Genomic DNA, 18,191 nt, shown 5'->3' with positions numbered 1-18,191 from the left:
AAAGTCTGAGACTCTCACGCCCGGTCACGATGATTGCCCACGTGTGCTGTTTAGATTTCGTAATAAAATTGCGGCCGCGACTATAATTTCCCTGGCGATGCACTGAGCCTTTATCTGCTCGCATTCATCGCGTTACGATCGTGTCGGATGGGCTTGAACTATGGTCAGACCGCGTCTGCATTGTGCTGAACGATGATTATCTTTCGGTTTAAGCTCTCTCTCGGCGCTGACAGAGTTGGCGTTGGAGTTGTTAAATATTTCGTTCGACGCGTCAACTTGATGGGAACGCTGTTTTCTCTGGTAAGAAGTTTAACAGCTTCATAAATAATCGTCGAAAGACGGAGTATGAAACTCGAGAGTGATAAAATTTGATGAAACGATGTTATTTGAAGAGGAATTTGAGCATGTATAACGAGTCGATCGACACCGCGAAAACGGAACGCGTCGTTGAACTTTCTAATCGTTGCTTCTAATTTGTTGCCTGCATTCGAATGGTCAGTCAATATTTTGATCGAGTTTCGAACACGCGGTTAACATTCTTCGTAGGAACATGACAAAAAATATGGTGCAGTAATCATTTTATCGCGTTAAGCTCGTGCTAGACAATACGATAAATCATTCGCGCTTCCAAGAAGACATTCCACTACCGAGTAACAAGTATCTCGATCCTTAAACCGGATAACAAGTACTAAACATTGCATTTCAGCCTTGTACTCGAACGCCTGTCCGCCAAAGTGTTACGTTATTAAGCCACGTGTATCAAATTTCCTAATAATTACAGCGATGGCTCCTTATCTTTCTACAATGGAGCACCGATCGTCTAGAACGACCCGTATTTATCGTGTTACACGGTGTCGGAGGAATTTGCCGATCACAGATCGAACGCCCTGTCTGCATTTCTGACAAGCGATTGTCTCCGGTGCTCGATGTAATATCACCGTCCCGTTGTAAGAATAATACATCGACGTCCGCTAAAACGTATCACGTACAGGTACGTACGTGTTAGCCACTTACTTGCCGCGTATACGATCAACGTCCCTGCAATTACTCCGTCGTGGCGATTTAACGTATCATTAGCGCGAGTTACGTGAGCAAACACGTTCGAGAGGTTGCTAACGTTCAGATATCTCGTTACTTAGCTCGTGGTCCTGTCACGGGCCACGTGTAGCTCTTTACTTTTAAGTCAAAATTGCTCCGTTGCCTTATCTTTCTTCGTTGGAATCGAGCTACCGAACGTTCGTTTCGTTAAATCTGCACTTCTTTCCGTTCGTTCGAGTTTCACGCGATTCGAGTCGGCGCGATCAAACGAGAAAGTATGGTAATCGTAGATTTGACAGACCTGTACGCGGCCACCAAACACGAGCCGTCGATGAATATTTATGCGGATGCGTGCGTTCAAGCAGAGAAGGGTGTAGGCGAGTAGGGGAAAAGCGGTAAAGAGGGCAAGGGGAGAAGGGACAAAGAAGAAACAATCCATGGGAAATGTTCGGCCCTTGAAGCATGTTTCGTAGTGTGCTAGTGATTTGTTCGAGCGCGCAACCGAGCGAGCGATTCTTCGCCGCGGGCGGTATAGAAAGCTGGATAGGATTAAGGTACCTATTACGATATTCCTTGGATTACGTCTACCTGTTCGTCGATTTCCGCACTCGAATTCGCCTAGATCGGCAGATGATATTCGACTGGATGTTGGGTAGCTCTCGAATCATATCGTGAAAGCTGTTCTTCGCTTATATAAAATGTAATAATAAACGAATTAAGCGAATAATGTATTCGCTCGTTTAACGATTTGTAATTTCAACCGTATTTTACCCACTGAATATTTATCGATTGTTTTGTTATTTTTTCCTATTGATCCGATATTATATTTGGAAACGCCGTTATTAAAACCAACAAGATGTCGCGAGAGTTATATATTTGACTTATTTACGGCGAAACTTATTTTTGACGAACGAATTAAATAATAGGTATTCCGTTTTCCTCGTGTACGATTATTTCCAAATTCCGTATTTCGCTGCTTTGCACGTTTCTGAATATCGTGCATCTTGTATCGAAATACCCTTGGTAATAAGTTGACGTAACTCGAGATAATGCTTCTAATTTTGGAGGTTAACTGATTAGGAAGCGCGAATGAATCGAATGACGGCTGGACAAGAAACTAATTGTCTGTAGCGTAGAAGAGCGTCGAAGAATAGAGGTTTGCCGCGGGAACGCGTGTCTGACTAGTTACTACTCATTCTACTACTGTCATTATATTATTATCATAAGTACATACGGATCTAACGTTGCTATACAATATCGTTCTGTCCGACCACGAGGGCTCTTTATTTTCCTTTCTCAATTATTAATACGTTGATTGCTACGGGGATCAACAGAACCCGCCTTATACTGTGCTCGAAATTAAGAAAATATTAACTCTTCCGCCCATGGACATGTTCAACTATATTTTATTTCTACGCCTAATTTGCATCGAGTTACCGAATTTAAAGCGCGATCGAACGCGTTTCTCGAACGACATTCGAAGCTGTTGGAGTTCCTGCGTTGTTCCAGGTTCAAGCAATTGGTCATCCGGTTCTGTCAACTCGAACCGATTCCACGTTTGGCCGCTTTCTATCCAGCGCGTTATCGTACTTATCCTTAAAGTCGTCGCGCAACTAGTTGGCGTAAAAAGGCGTGAGGCGATTTCAATTACGGTATCAAACGACCAGCACGATTTTCTCAAGCACGAAGCAACGTTAGAAAATAGCAACGGGGGAAAAACCAGCTAGCTTAATCGATCTTTGATCGCTTAATCGAGCGCACCGATGCTACCGGCTTGCGACATTCGACAAGCAGAACCAGCCTTGCGCAGGGATCGAATCGAGAAAGGCCTTCGAGCGTTTCTTCCTTCGCGATGACTTTTTGCCACGAATCGTCGATCCATCTCATCCTATTCCGTATCGCCATAAGCGGTTGTCGGCGCGTTTTATTTTTCCAGCGGATCATCGGGAATGGCAATCGTCTCGTCTATCTTGTCTCGTCTCGTTTCGCGCGGACAACCATTAGCGACGACGAATTTTTAATCGACGCAGAATCGCACGGATCGAACCGCGAACGCGGAATCCGTTGGCTACGAGCCTAGATGGAGGATGAAGCATCGCGAGAGAAGATCGCGCGGACCGATACGTTGCAAGCGTTTCCCACGAAGCGTTTCTTCGTGGCTGGAGATTGGCTGTGTTGCAGGTAATACCGCCGCGAAGAAACCTGTCCGACAAAGTTTCTTTCTGATCGAACACATACGCTTTAGCCTAAGTGACCCTATTAGTCGGCGGTTATCTTCGTCGTGACGGGCCCCGCGTAGACGCGGTGACCCCGGTAAATCCTTTCTCTTCGACGTGTCGACCGATTGCTGCCTCCTCTCGCAAACCTGACTGCAAGGTGGCAAGCGTGTCCTCCTCGCGCCAACCCGTGTCGCGCGCCTATCTCATCTACGGGAACCTCTTGCCTCGAACATCGAACGTTCCTTTTTGACCCCGTGCGCGTCGATTCGTTCTGCACAGTTCGTTACTCTTTACCGATCACAAATTTATTCGTCCCCGCAGCCTCGTGTTCGTCTCAAATTTATAATTCTTTATCTCGCTATGATCGCTTCCTCTCGACTCCCGCTTTCAGGGTACTGCTCTCGCGATATCCTCGCTTACACGCGCGTTTCGTTTCGCGTGGAATGTCCCGTACGAGCTGTCCAGAATATTGGAAAAACGCGTTGCTCGAATAAAACGATGCAACGTATAGCGATGTATAGAGACATTCGACGAACGCGCGCAAAAACGGGAATTCCATCTTCGGCGTTGATCGTTTAATTTTCACGAATTACCGTTGCAGAACATTGTCTTTGGCAGGAAGAGAGAGAGAGACAGGGGAGAACAAAAAGTTGAACCCTTCCATGATGAAGCAGCGTGAGAGGCGTCTTGATGAAGCGCGATTACAGCCTCGTACGGCGTTGATTGAATCGATAGGGATCTCGTCGGTGCTTTTTCAAGTCGACCATTCGCGACAGAACTCCCGTGGATCCGTGCTGTCCCACGACGATGGGTACTATTGCACGTTCGCTCGAGACGAGCTGTCGACGAGTAGTTTGCTCGACGCGAACCTACAGGATCGCGTAATTGACGGAACGATTCGCACTCTGAAACCTTTGATGATCGTCGCGCGGATAAATTCCCGCGCGTGCCACACGGTGGCACACAAACTGACGCCTTTTTTTTAAACACCGATTTGTACATCGATTGCATGATCGATTAGTGTAGGTCTTGCTCGTTACATAATCAGCTGAGCGCTTTGAAATTCAAATTAAGATTACTACGATCGAATCTGGATCAGGCTGATTCAAATTTAGTCGGAACATTACGTCGTTTGATATCGATTAATATTTGGCGTGTTATTATTAATTATGTTATTTGAAAGGGAAAACGAAAGGAAAACGTAGTGATCACTTTGGCGGACACTTGATCTATTTGTTGCGTCGGTGGTCTAACTCACGAATTTTCCGAGTTAGATAGATCGTCTTTCCTTCGTTGTTCTTTTTATTTTTCACGAACATCAGATCCGTCGGAGACGTTGCAACATCTCGAAAGTCTGCAACGACTAGCACCATAAATATTTCTCGCGTCTCGACGACGAGCCGAACGTCCAATTCGCCGATCGTGCGGTAAACGTTAATTGGCCTGACACACCGACAACCAGAAATTCAGAGTCGAAAGCTGTCAGCGTTCTCCGTTTCTTCCCGAACCGATTGAAATTCGTTCGTGCATCGAATTCGTCGAAAGTACCTCGTTTCTAGTCTCCGGTGTGCATGCGTATATCATCGGTATCCGGTGAACGAGAGTGAGAGGACGAGCAACCGGTACCGTACGTCGAGGCGGGGAAAGGAGACAATTCGACACGAATATACTCGAGCGACGCACGCAGACATCCGAAGTCTCTGGCCGGGAATGCGGTACCACGGTTTTTCAGAAGGCAAATTCGCGAACGGTTCGTGTGAACGCACGTGGACGTCGCATTTTATGGAGAAGAACGACGAGTTCGTGATCGTCCTTGGGTTTCGCGCCGCAGGAACGCTCGAGGACGTTCGATCCAGCATCTGTCGCGTGGGACGATGCGTTTTATTTCTGGTAGTCGATGGGTTAACGCGTGACAATCGTAAATTATTAGCGGTCGCGAGTCTGTTCGATATCGAAGGTGTCTCGACGGTAGTACAAACGCAACGTTTGCCTCCCGGTATTCGTTAGAGAATTACGCAAACGGTGGAATCTGAGCGAAAACGAAGAGAGTAGATGCTCGCACATAAATCAATCACGTTGTTCGATTTATCCTCGAGAGAAATTCTGGAGGATCTTACCGTTGGAGGTTTAGCCTCGATTGCGACAAAAGTTTGTCGAACGATTATGATAAAGTAACGAACATGCGTCGAATAACTGTCAGTTAGAATACGATCGCGAGATATACATAAAGTTGAGATCAAGTTCGCTAGATAAACTCGTGAATTAGACTCTACTCGCAATGTAAGCATCATTTCCTACGAATATTACCCAGAACGAGTAGATGCCCGTAGAATTTTGTTTGCAACACGCTCGGATCCCATCTGTAGTTACGGTATATCGGCTTCGATAAGTTCAGCATCGGGAAACTCAAGGTGTAAAACATGATTTGAACGTTTAACTCGCGAAGCGTGATTAAGGAGAGGTAATAGCAGTCCTTTCACCGTGAACTCTCGATTATAGAGTTCCTAGGAATGAACAGTAATCTTCCTTAAATGATAAGAGACTCAAAGCATTCGTGTACTCGATCGGGCGAGAAATTTGAAGAACTCCGGTTCTAGGAGAATAGAATTTTCACGAAAATTACAAGGTCGAAGATCGAAGCGAAGAGTGAAACGTTTCTCGGTACCGATTGCTTTTCATTACACTTCGCTAAGTCTCGCAAAGCATGGTGCAGACGCGTGCCGGTAGAAAATAATTTATGAATATTCAAAGAGAGGCCCACCAAGTGTCTCGCGCTTGTTTCTAGCTCGAATCGACTAGTTGTCTGAACAAAGTTGTCTGGGCAGTTTGATTGCAATTAAGACCGGTCGAACCTGCCAGAGCGGACGCGTCAAATGTGGCCTCTTGCATAACTGTCCACCACGATTTCGCAGAGATGCGCGATCTCTGCAACGTTCGCCTCGTAATACTCCCGTTTCTCGCCTGTTCCTCTTAATTTTCTATATTTCCAAGTATTCGACCGAGTAGCGATCCAGCAACTTTACTTTCGAAAAAGTGACGAACTTTTCAATTTGTTTATGTGCTACAAGTTTTTTAAATCATCTACGTCATCACGATTTCGCAGGGTCTGCGATTTCTGTGCAATCTCGCGACCTACTCGCCTGTCGCCTTCATTTTTTCTTTTTTTATCGAGCTAACTCTTTTCCGTATGCTAACGGAAACTTTTTTCTTCCTAATTATATTGTTTTTCTTCCTGTATTCGCTGTCTATGACGCCGATGTGCTGATGTGTTATAACTTAATTTGCATCGTGATTAATCCATTAACGTTTAAGCGACCATAGGAATGCCGATTGGTTGTTTCAATGGAAAACTTACAAAATGGATTAAATTAGCGATACAAGACACGGTTTCTGGTAGAAAGAAATCTCAAAGGTTAATGAAAAAAGAATACGTTTGAATCGAACAGGGAAGGCTTTTTGTTCCGTCGATAAATTTCGTACAATTGATAAATAGTTTCCGTTATCATCTTGATGGTGTGTACGATCTTAAGAATCGGTTGTAGTTTCGTGAACGTAAACGAAAGTTGACGTACCGCGAGGGAAAATGACGAAAATGCAGGACAGATCCGGAGATCTCGACGCGTGTCAAGGCACGTGCCTCACAATACCCTCTGCTCGCGTTCTCTCTCTTTTCCTTCTCTCTTCGTTCGCTTCTCCGTAAAGAGGAACCAAATGATCGATATACGAGAGCATGGAACACGCATGCGAGAATCAGGATGTGGGTGGAGCCATTTCGTACAGCCATTTTGCTTGACACGCCATTCGATTCGTCACGCGAACTTCGTTCAAAACTAATTTTTCGTCGATACGTAATATCTCGTTGGTCGAGCTAACGAAATTACGTTGCATTTCACAAGCAGATGCGCTACTGGAAACATAATTGCTACGCCGGCAGTGAGCGGCTCCGGCCAGTTTTCTATTTGCTTATTCTTTCGTTCGAGGTATGCGCGATGATTGCTTACGCGACGCCTAGAAAAAGTTGCTTACATCGTTCGTACCTTGTATCGTTTTTTTTTTAACTACACTGATGGACGGACAGAAAAAGTTATCAGAAATCTGTATGATTGTGTAGTACCTACGTACTAGAGTGACAGTGTCTGTCTGACTTTTAAGTCTGAGCTCAAGCGTTCAAACGGTTCCTCGTAAAATATCGCGGTCTGTAATTATGATATCGTGGTTTTTACGCTTATCGTTGATTTATGCACGGCTCGTTCTCTTTCTCGTTTATGGATCGTCGATAATTTAATGGCCTGCCAGACTCTGCAGTCAAACAACTATGACGATGGTACACAATCGCATGGTCAGTGTTAACATTTTTTTTAGCGAAAGCTTTACGGCCAAAACTTTCGCCGCGGTCTATGTCTCTTAAAATACACGATCCTGCTGAATGCTCGTGAATTCGAACGATTCCCTCGCGGCTTTGCATCATGGTCGAAGGTAGGTACCTACGGCAACGGGAAACAACATCGTTGCAGATACTTTCTCCTATCGTACGATTAGCAATCGGGGATATCCAAAAGTCATTAAACTCCATGAGAACGTGTATTTTTAGCTTCTCTACGATTACTTAGCAGGATCTCTTGCAGTTTCGAATTCGTCTGACGGTCAAAAACCGTTTAACTTTCTCCCAAAAGTCATCGATAATTTCTATTCTCGTTAATGGCACGGAGTAGATGCGAAAACGAATTATTCGAGTCACGAAACGAGTAACGTACGGATAAGATAGTTGCACGTTTCCTCTGTAACGCACGACTTCGTTTCATCTATTTCTTAAAAATTATTTTAAGCCAGTTCACACTTTGCTAGCCAGGATTTGCTTAACGGATCGTTTAACTTCGACTATTGTTAAATTGTTAAATGAACGCGAATCGATTGTAAAATCGTGATACACCGTCGGTGATCGGTGATTTCGTTCGAATGAAAATTCTAAAGACATCCATAAAGCGTCCGCGAACGAACGAACGCTTTAATCTCGTTATCGAAGAAAAATGTCGAGCGTAAGAAATCGGCGAAGGTGTCTGGTAATAACCGAGAAGGAAAGGAGGCAGAAAATCTCCCAAGCGAAGCCTCGAAGCGTGTCGAAGCGCAGGCACAGCAAGGAATCGTCGTGAACGCGAATCGTGCTTGCGGCGGTTACGAAATTCATTCCATCGTTTCTTCTCTATCCAGGATAATCCTGGCGTGCCATCGAAAAGCCCTCGTAAGCATCCTGTGTGTGCCACTGAATGCAGCCGGGTCACATTGCAGCTGCACCCACGAGTCACATCCTTCTCCTTCTCCTCTTCTTTTTCTTCTTCTTCTTCTTCTTCTTCTTCATACGTGGTGTCGCGCCACGTATCCTTCCCACTTCTTTATTCTACGGCGCCTGGCTGCACACACGCGTGTAAATACGTGTGTGCATACGCGGTGCACGCCAAGAGAGCAAAGGAGAGTGCTCCGAGCGGAGCTAAGCCGGTCTCACGGTAGTTCTTCGGGGTCAGGGGGCGATATACCTACCTACCTACCTATCAGCCTGGTTGCTCGAGCCTGCGTGTCGCAAGCAGCCTTCTCTGTATCCTCCTTCTCTCTCTCCTCCCTCGTTGCTCGACGTCGAACCTCTTCTTTCACCTCGTTCGACACCGTAAGACCGCACTCTAACCCGGGCCGCGACCGACTACAACTTTTGCGAGTCCTTTGTACTCGCTTGCTGCCTTTTATCGGCAGAGGTCAATTCAACGCGAACTTATCTAATCTTTCCAGGGTATCTGGACAATTTGTTTCGCTCGAGTTTCCTGGTCCAACCAACTTGCTTTCACGGATTCTCGATTTTAGTCTAGTCAAATCGGGCCTGTGCTTTCGCGCAGAGCTCCTTAACAAACTCTAAGTAGCTAGATCGAAGATAATTACGGCTAATTGTATACTGCGTAAAGTGACTTTGAAATGTTTGGCGGGAAAGATAGATCCTTGAGAAATGCGCCTTTCTATGTTCGATTTGCGCGCGACAAATATTTGATAAAACGATTATCGTCGCGTGTTACGGGATTTTCGTCTTCCGATGCCTTTCTCGAAACCGAAGGTTGTCGTGACCGAATATGTTACGAGGCTAGCGATAACTGCTACTCTGTTAACGGTTCGATGAATGAACTACTAATGATCGGTGGACAGCGATGATATCAACTCGTCGAAGGAAACTGTCGCGTAAACGGACGAGTCAAGATCGAGACGCGTTCTCGTAGTCGTAATTGCAATTACGATGTCATTAATCTTTCGCGAAATTCAACGAAGGAGAAAGCTGCACTGGCTTGCGTTCGTTGGACCAGTTTTAGACTGCTCGCTACTTGGAGACTTTCAAATTAACTTATGCACGAATCGAGGAACGTGAATCGAAGCGATTCACTCGATTTTATAATGTTCTATAATGTTACGAGACGTTAAACATTACGAAAATTTTCGGAGAGTTATCTGTTTGATCTTGGAACGATCCTTTCAATTTTGTCCGTAATCGTACTGAAACAGTTCGTCGATTCTTTCGATTCGTTTTAAAGTATTACAAAAATTTGTTCAACTACCAGAAAATCATTCCCTTTGTACACGAAACATGATATACAATTTCTAAAAAGCACGTAACATGGTATCGTTGCAGAACGCGGTGTTAATACTAATTAATGGCCTTTAACGGCGATTAAGAATCATCTTTTCCTTCTTGCTTTATAATATATTCTGTGAAATTGAATTCGTAAATGCTGGTCGCCGAAGACCACCAACGCAGTCAACGCGTCGAACCACCGTAGATTACGTTAATTTTTCTCTTCGATTGAGTAACGAGAAGCACGGTATAAATATTGCAAAACGAGGCAGCTGAAATAACCAGTCCAGTACCAACCAATACAGACTATCTCCACTTAGCAGTGAAAGGGTTAATTACGATCATCCAGCTGGATGAGACTTCCAACACGCGTGGGCGAATCGATTGCGAGCTTAAATCGAAGATATCTCGGTATGCGATTATGTGTCTCGTACGAGTCTCAGAACCACCAAGTCCCACTTTCTCTCGCGCGTTCGCGAACGTATCCACCACCTAACGCCTGTTGTTAGGTGTGCCTCTGTATAGGACGAGCCGATTGATCGATTCGATCTAACGATCCTCGAGACGCGAACGCGACGACCACGGAGGACACTAAAGAAAATTTATCCAACCTCTATAAATAGATTCGATCTTTTTCTCTTTCTGCGTGACTGAGGTTTTTCTCGCACGCGTCGCGTCGCGTTGAAAAGAAACTCGTTGATAGGATGAATTATTCATGAAGGATATCGCGGTAAGCGCAAACGTACTCGATCGCGGAAAGGAACACGAGGCGGGACGATTGTTACGATCAGCTGATCACTACGCTCACCTACTAGTGCCGTTACATTTTTTGCAAATTTCACGGAAATGGCCATTTTCTAAGGTTGTTCGATATCGGTACATCGATGGCCTCGTTTTCGGTAGGAAAGGGAAACCCGTTTCGTCGATAAAAGTTTGCCAAATTCTTCGCGATTAACATCGGATCTTGTGACATTGCCAGCAGGTAACGTTTCGCAAGCGTTGAATTTACAGGATTCCTCGAAGTTACACAACCAACAGATTCGGTAGCGTTTACCCGATGATCTGCAACAATGCGAGTTTCACCTTCCGTAACGCGGATACTCGCGCATGGGTGCGGTTTCCAAATAACCTGAACGATGTGCAAACAGCTAGTAACGTAATCGCGTACATGACTTCCACGCTGCGTGTGTCAATGCACTGTTCGACGATTTCTCGAAGACGATCAGCATCGCGGTAAATTACGATGGTTAGAAAACCAGAAGACAAGTAGTCGTTTCATGTTCGATGGTAGTTCGATGTCCGATGATAAAAGAAACGATGAAAACGAGGGAAAATAATTGGTTGCGTAATCGTTAGAAATGTCCGAAAATTGTTGTCTTTCTTTGTAGCGTTTAAACATGTTTTGCGAGGTTGTTTCGTGAAAGAGGGTGAGGAACGCGGACGAGAAGAAGGGAAGAGCGGTTAATTGATGAGAATGCGTGGAGAAGAAAGGAAGCAAGTGGCGGTGTGCGCCGTGCTGCACGTGGTGGCACGTGGAGAGGCGTGGTTCGTGGGAGGGCCGTGTATACCGCTGTAATCCACTTGGCACACGCTGTTCGGCTAACCCTACTCTTTCTCGTCCGTTCGCTACCCTACCCTGGGTTACCTCTACCTTTACCCTACCTACGGTCGACCAGCGTTACCGAACTTAATCGAGTCCTTCCGTGCACGTGCACACGCGGCTCTTCAGGTGCAGCAGCCTGTTCTCTCTAGTATGCGTTCTCGTAGGTGGGATCGGTTCTTCCACTCGCGACTCTCCTGCGCGGATTCGCTATCCGATGGGGTTCATTGTTTAGAAACGAACTATCTTAATTGGCGACAGACACCTTGCCTTGCCTTCGACAGGTTACGCTCGCCGGAAGGATATGTTGGAGGTAAAAAAAAGAGATAAAGACTATTTTTTCTTTTTATTAGAACTTAACAACTATGCATAATTCCATCGGATGTTTATAACGGCGCTCGTTTACGCTTCCTTTATTTCCTCGCAAGGGTGTCGTTATCGTATCTGGTTGCTCCGTACCCTGTACATCCCTTCCTGATTATTCCTCGCTACAGTGACATCGTTTACGCGCAGCCTGAAATATGTTTTACGACATGAAAATCAGTGGGTGGTCCGTTCGCGCTAGTCGTTGTGAAATTAAATCGAACAGAAGATTTGGAGACCGTGACTATCTACGATTCGTATCTTCGTCGATTAGTGGAAGGGTTGGAGGATACTCGAGAGGGATACACGCATCTGTTTAGTCGGTATATTTTGTTCATTCGCTGTATCGTTTCGTTTTGCACGAGAAACTGGCTACATTCGAGACGCATTTCACAGAATTATCGACCCCTGTAATTTTATACGTCGGTTCGTATCTAAAATTGCTAGACTGATATTAAAAATATTCTGTACGTAGTAGTGTTTGCCACAGTATGTTCACTTTTTAAACGAAGGTATAAACTGAACTCGATTGAACGATACTAGAAATATTATGCGTGACTCGAAAATGTTCGTTTAACAGGTTTTATAAAGAAAATCAAAGAAAAAGAAACGGCAATCACAGTTCTCGTTGACAGAAACGTACTCATCCCCCAGACGGTAGGGATAATATCGCGTAATAATAATAATCGAGCAGGGGCATGGTGGCTGTCCGTATAGAATGAGCTAGGTAGTATTTTAAATGCCAATGATTTCATGTCTCCCCAGGGTGTCGAAGCAACCCTATATAGGACGAAACGTCGACGTCGCGGACCTCAGTCGACGTCGAGGATTCGACGACCGATAAGTCGATTTTGGATGTTGTTCGGAACAGAAATAACATCGAATCGCGAGAAGAAATCGATTTGGCGAAAGTGTTTTTGGAATTTCAACGGCTGCCAGGCCAAATTTTGGCCTGGTAGTTCGAACCTGGTTGTAATTCGCAAAATTTGTTCGAGTACTTGTCGTTCGATCGCAGAGATGATCACCATGGACGCCGGGCATTCTCAGTATCGGAGATATTGTACGTGATTTGTCGAAAAAAGAAACAACGATCGCGGTATCGTCGACGACTAGAAATAAACCCGCTTTCGTATCCAACGCTTCAGAACTCGCGTCAAAAAGTTTCTTTTCCCGTCGAACATCCCTTTTGTTTCATCGTAGACAATGAACGAGACTGCACGTTTCAAATACTGCGGAATCCTGTTCTCGATACATTCTATGTACGAGAATACTGTTCTACCATCGAAAGAAAATAAACGAGACGTTATTAAAATCGTTTGAAATTTATATTGCCGATGCGCAGTCATTGAAGAGTCAGGGAAGAAACGTTCGTTGACGTTCGGAATTGGTTAATCTTTTCGCTGTTATAGAGTAGCGTTTTACAGTAGACTCGTTGTGTCGCCCCGAAGGGGGCTGTAAATTGTTGAAACTGGTAACATATCGGGTAGATTAAGTAATACGGCACGTTCTCGTGGATCTTTACGCGTTACGAAACATCGCAAAAATTCGATAGAATTTTTTACGTTGAATCTAGACCACAACGTATTTGGCGTTCATTGAAGAGGAAGTTGAGCGTTGAAGTAAATCGAATACGGTCAGCAACGCCGGTTTAATACTCCGAACAAGACCGTTTCTTTAGATCGTTTCATTCTGTTGCAGGGCAACTCCATTCGCCGAACGGCGACAGCGACAACAGCAACGGTAGCCAGCGTGCGGTGGCCATTACACGGAACGACGTAGATCAGCAACCGCATCGCCAACGGCAGCAACGTCAGGCACCAGCTACCGTTCCAGTTCTCGCCTGTACGAATCATTCAACAACCACGACCACCACCGCGTTCAACGTAGTAGGCTCAAGTATGCTACTGCTTCAGGCACAGGTGAGCCATCCATTCATCGTATTCTTTCATGTTCGCGCGAAACTTTCCCCTTTATTATCTGAATAAAGTGTCATCGGTTAATTCCGAGACAGTACCCTTTATCCCTTTTTTCCTAGCTCATTCTCGTCGACCGTGATACCTACCGCGATCGATAACGCAATTCATTATACTCGGACTCGGTGTTCGTTATTTAACGATTCAATTTCAATAATAATAATAATAATAATCAGACTTTAATATTATTATTTTAAACTCGAGTTCTATCGATAGTCTGCAAGATCAGAATAATCGTTTGCTTTGGTGGCGAAGAGCAAAGGATGAACATTTTTCAGAGATACTTTTCCGTATAACTATTCGTCAGAGTGGTCGAGCAACGCACGGTACTTTCACTATTTCACAGTATCTTATCTGTCCCGGTGCTCTTCGAAGCGGCGAGTTTAACTCGACCCGCAACAAGATCTGCCCTCCTACGTTCTCGATCGTCATCTGCATTCGCTTATCGTGCACCATCTGCATTCCTGCCCACGTACCCGGATCTCTCGAGTGTCGTCCTACCTGTTTCTACCCCCTCCCGTCGCTGTCAAGCCAGATTTTCCGTCTCGGTTTCACTCGTTGGAATCGGCGAGTCTCGTTACGCGTAATTAAACGGTCAACGTTTAGTCCAGCTTGTACGCGAAATTACCTATCCACGATATTAAAACGACAGCCTATACGATATCGCGGTTGCACGGTGGAAGTACGAACAGAGGGGCGAAGGGGTGTCGGTGATTTCGGGAGGCCGTTTAGAAGGACGTAGTCAGGGTTGCGAAAGACGGAGACTTCGATCGTCGGTTCTCGAGGGAGCGATGAACGAAATGTCAGACCAGAAGCGGAACCAACCTGGCAAATTGAATATCCGCCCCTCATCCTCCTTTCCGCTTTCTGATATCCTCCAGTAGTCCATTTGTAGACGTTCTTTTACGAGATTTTTCCACTTTCTTTTTCTTCTTCTACTTTTTTTATTTTTATTCGTGTATTTTTATTAAAATGTTTTCGGTTGAAATTTTGATCGACATTAATAGCACGCTCTTCGTTATTCATGAATTATTTACGGCGTTCGTAAATATTTTAGGTTGCAAGGAAATTGAACTATTCGAGTCTGTCGATGGTCGCGAATCACAGTTGATGCCTCGTAAAACGAATTGATTTTTCATAAGCGCAATGGCTTTGGATTCGCGAGAAACGGTTCGTAGAAATCTCCGGCTGCCCGAAGGTTTAGTTATAGACAACACGCGATACAAACCCGCTTCGCCAATCCTCTCCGACATCCTCACTGCGCACCTCGACTGTACATCGATGTCTCGACACGGCTCGCAATTGTGGTCGAACAATGTTACCGCCTTGCAGTCGAGTACTTCGATTTGCCGCTCGCGCGGCTTGCCGAAGCTCGTCCGACTTTGTCGGAACAATAGAAAAAAGCTCCCTCGCTTGGCTACGGTGTTCCCTCTATTCGCAGGACGACGCCTAACGTATTTAATAATTCACGTTATCGCTATTTCGAAATTGCGAATACGGTCACCGAACGGTGATCGTACAGTATTTCGAGGGATTAATTTCGAACGGCACAGGGTGAGTTTAACGTGGTTTTTTCAGAACTCTTACGGTGGCGCTTTGGCGGACTTGTTCAACGTCCCTTACGCGGATACCACGGATACGGGTAGTTTGCCAGGAGAACTGGATCCATTTCCGGAACTGCAACTGGGCAATCCTCAAGGAGTATCTACGGCTGACGAGTCGGCTCAAGCTCAGCAAACGGTGCATCATCAACAAGCACCGCAACCACCTCCGTCGGCACCGCCACTTCCGGAAGACGTTCAAGCCGATTCGCATAGGTATAATACGTAGGCAAAATTTAACGTTCGTCCTCCGAAACGAAGCGAAATCGGTGCTGAGAGAAACGCGAAGGGCCATCAACGTTTAAATTTCGTATCGTTTGCCGCAGTTCAACACCCTTGCCGAGCTTCCAAGAGACCTACACTCAACGGTACACCAGACAGGAGCTCCAGGTGCTCGGCATCAAAATGGACGAGGGAGAGTGTTACGATAACTCGGTATATTCCTGCCCCACTGGCCATTATCCTGCCGAGTTCTCGCCCACGTTGTCCTACCACGATCATCAGCAACCACCGCAGCAACAGCATCACCATCCCCACCAGCAGCAACCGGCACCGCCTCCTCAACAACAACACCATCATCATCATTACTTCGCTACGGAGACAGCGCCGACACCGACCACGGCCGTTCCTTCTCCGTCGAATCATCGGCAGGATTCACCTTACGGCGGATCGGTCAGCGTGCCCATCGTGTACGGGCAAGCACCGGCCATAACCGGTGGTGCCACCGCCGTCGCGCCGACGGATATTTGTCCGAGCGTCGACAGCGTCGTCGTGGGAACACCTCAACCACGAAGGCCGTCCTTGCCCACGCAGAGGTCTGAGTCTGCGAGGTAATTAATTGATCGATAGATCGTTGTTTCCGCTGCAAAAGCGACGCGAACCTTCGATAAACAAACAAAAATTGTGTTCGCCAACGACAGTAGTGGCAGCACGGAATCGCCGAAAGCGCGTGGCGGTAGCGGCAGTACCGGAAGCTCCGTCAATTCCCCGTCGCCCGGAAGCGGAGCCAGCAACGAACGAGCACCTCCGAGCCCGAGTCAATTGTGCGCCGTTTGCGGTGACACGGCAGCCTGTCAACACTACGGTGTGCGTACCTGCGAAGGTTGCAAGGGTTTCTTCAAGAGGACGGTGCAGAAGGGCTCGAAGTACGTGTGTCTCGCCGAGAAAGCTTGCCCCGTCGACAAGCGTCGACGGAACCGTTGCCAATTTTGTCGCTTCCAGAAGTGCCTGATGGTCGGCATGGTGAAAGAGGTAGGATACTGTACCGCGGATTAAGGAAATACACGCGTTTTCGTTCGATTCTCCGCGACGAGAAAATTTATACCGTCTATTCGACAGGTTGTTAGGACAGATTCGTTGAAAGGGCGCAGAGGTAGATTACCCTCGAAGCCAAAATCACCGCAGGAATCGCCTCCCAGCCCGCCAGTTTCTCTGATCACAGCTTTGGTGCGTGCGCACTTGGACACGACGCCTGATCAAGCGAGCTTAGACTATTCGCAGTACCGACAACCGAGGCCCGGCGATCCACCGATCACGGAAGCGGAAAAGACCCAACAGTTTTACAACCTTTTAACCACTTCCATCGACGTGATACGAAACTTTGCCGATAAAATTCCCGGTTTTACGGATCTGGTGCGAGAGGATCAGGTTCGTAAAGTATTTTTCTCTAGATCGTAAACGGTCGATGATCAACTACGAGCATGCAGTAAATATTTTCAAGTGGCAATTAAGAAAACCACTTTGCTGTAAATAATTTGTTGTTTTCATTCGTGAACGTACAATATGTTTTACGCTCGAATACGATCCAAATCGCTGTATCGTTATGCAAGTGTATACGAGTCACTTTAGATATTTATTATTATGTATCCGCGTCTAGACGTTATCCGTGAAGAAGCTCTCGTTAAAGAAAGATCGATAGCTTGTACATTTTATAAAAGGTCAACCCTGACGAACCTACGACATGCCTAATCGACGGTCTGATTGGCCGATTGTCTAGTAGTCTCGAGACCTCGGTGAAAATAACATTTTCTCGCTAGAAAAGTTGTTCGTACACGAATCGTAACGTGACTCGGACGACCCGCAGTCGACAACCCTTTCGTAACTAATCAGTGATCGGTTGTTCAACGTTGTTTTCGTTGTTGTTCCGCCTCGTAGGAGTTACTTTTCCAATCAGCCAGTCTGGAATTGTTCGTTCTACGGTTGGCGTATCGCACGAAACCGGAGGACACGAAGTTAACGTTCTGCAACGGTGTGGTCCTGGCATTGGAACAGTGTCAGCGTAGCTTTGGCGATTGGCTTCACAGCATTCTCGAGTTCTGCAGGGCTCTTCATGTTCTCGACGTAGACATTAGCGCTTTCGCCTGCTTGTGTGCTCTCACTCTCGTTACCGGTAAGTTATCGCTTAAACGGTTTCGTTTCTTCACGATTTCATAATATAACTCGCGATATCGTATACGAATTCGAAGGCGAATATTTCGCGAGAAATACCACGCAAACGTTGCGTCGATTTTCTTGACAAGAGCGATCGGTTCTTCGTTGGGACGCACAATGGATATTCGCTGCGACCGTAATTGTTTAGTCGAAGAAAGAACTATCCATTTTGTATCGGAAAATACCGATGAAACGTTTACGAGGTAATTTTCGTCGGATTTCGAGCTTCGAAATGATATATTTTTGTGCGATCGGATCACGAAGAACCATTTAATATTCCGCGATCTAACTAAGTATATAATTTAATGATTTTCCCTTTTTTCCGTTTGACGATTCTTCATTACGCGTGGCCGTCTGCGAAAT

General features: G+C 45.9%; 1 protein-coding gene across 4 annotated transcripts in view; it reads left to right on the top strand.

Annotated features, from left to right (window-relative positions):
• Positions 1–18,191, top strand: part of Hr38 (Hormone receptor-like in 38) — a 39,973-nt gene that overhangs the window by 15,560 nt on the left and 6,222 nt on the right. For all 4 annotated transcript variants that reach the window (XM_076532761.1, XM_076532762.1, XM_076532764.1 and 1 more), the window contains exons 2-7: positions 13,523–13,743; positions 15,376–15,614; positions 15,725–16,228; positions 16,319–16,649; positions 16,737–17,045; positions 17,553–17,787. In XM_076532761.1, coding sequence (XP_076388876.1) covers positions 13,523–13,743; positions 15,376–15,614; positions 15,725–16,228; positions 16,319–16,649; positions 16,737–17,045; positions 17,553–17,787 — 1,839 coding nt within the window. The remainder of the gene's footprint in view (positions 1–13,522; positions 13,744–15,375; positions 15,615–15,724; positions 16,229–16,318; positions 16,650–16,736; positions 17,046–17,552; positions 17,788–18,191) is intronic.

This window comes from Megachile rotundata, chromosome 6, assembly GCF_050947335.1.
Source record: "Megachile rotundata isolate GNS110a chromosome 6, iyMegRotu1, whole genome shotgun sequence".
Lineage (NCBI taxonomy): Eukaryota > Metazoa > Arthropoda > Insecta > Hymenoptera > Megachilidae > Megachile > Megachile rotundata.
Note: the sequence above shows the minus strand (reverse complement) of the source record. Positions and strands in the feature narration are given on the sequence as shown.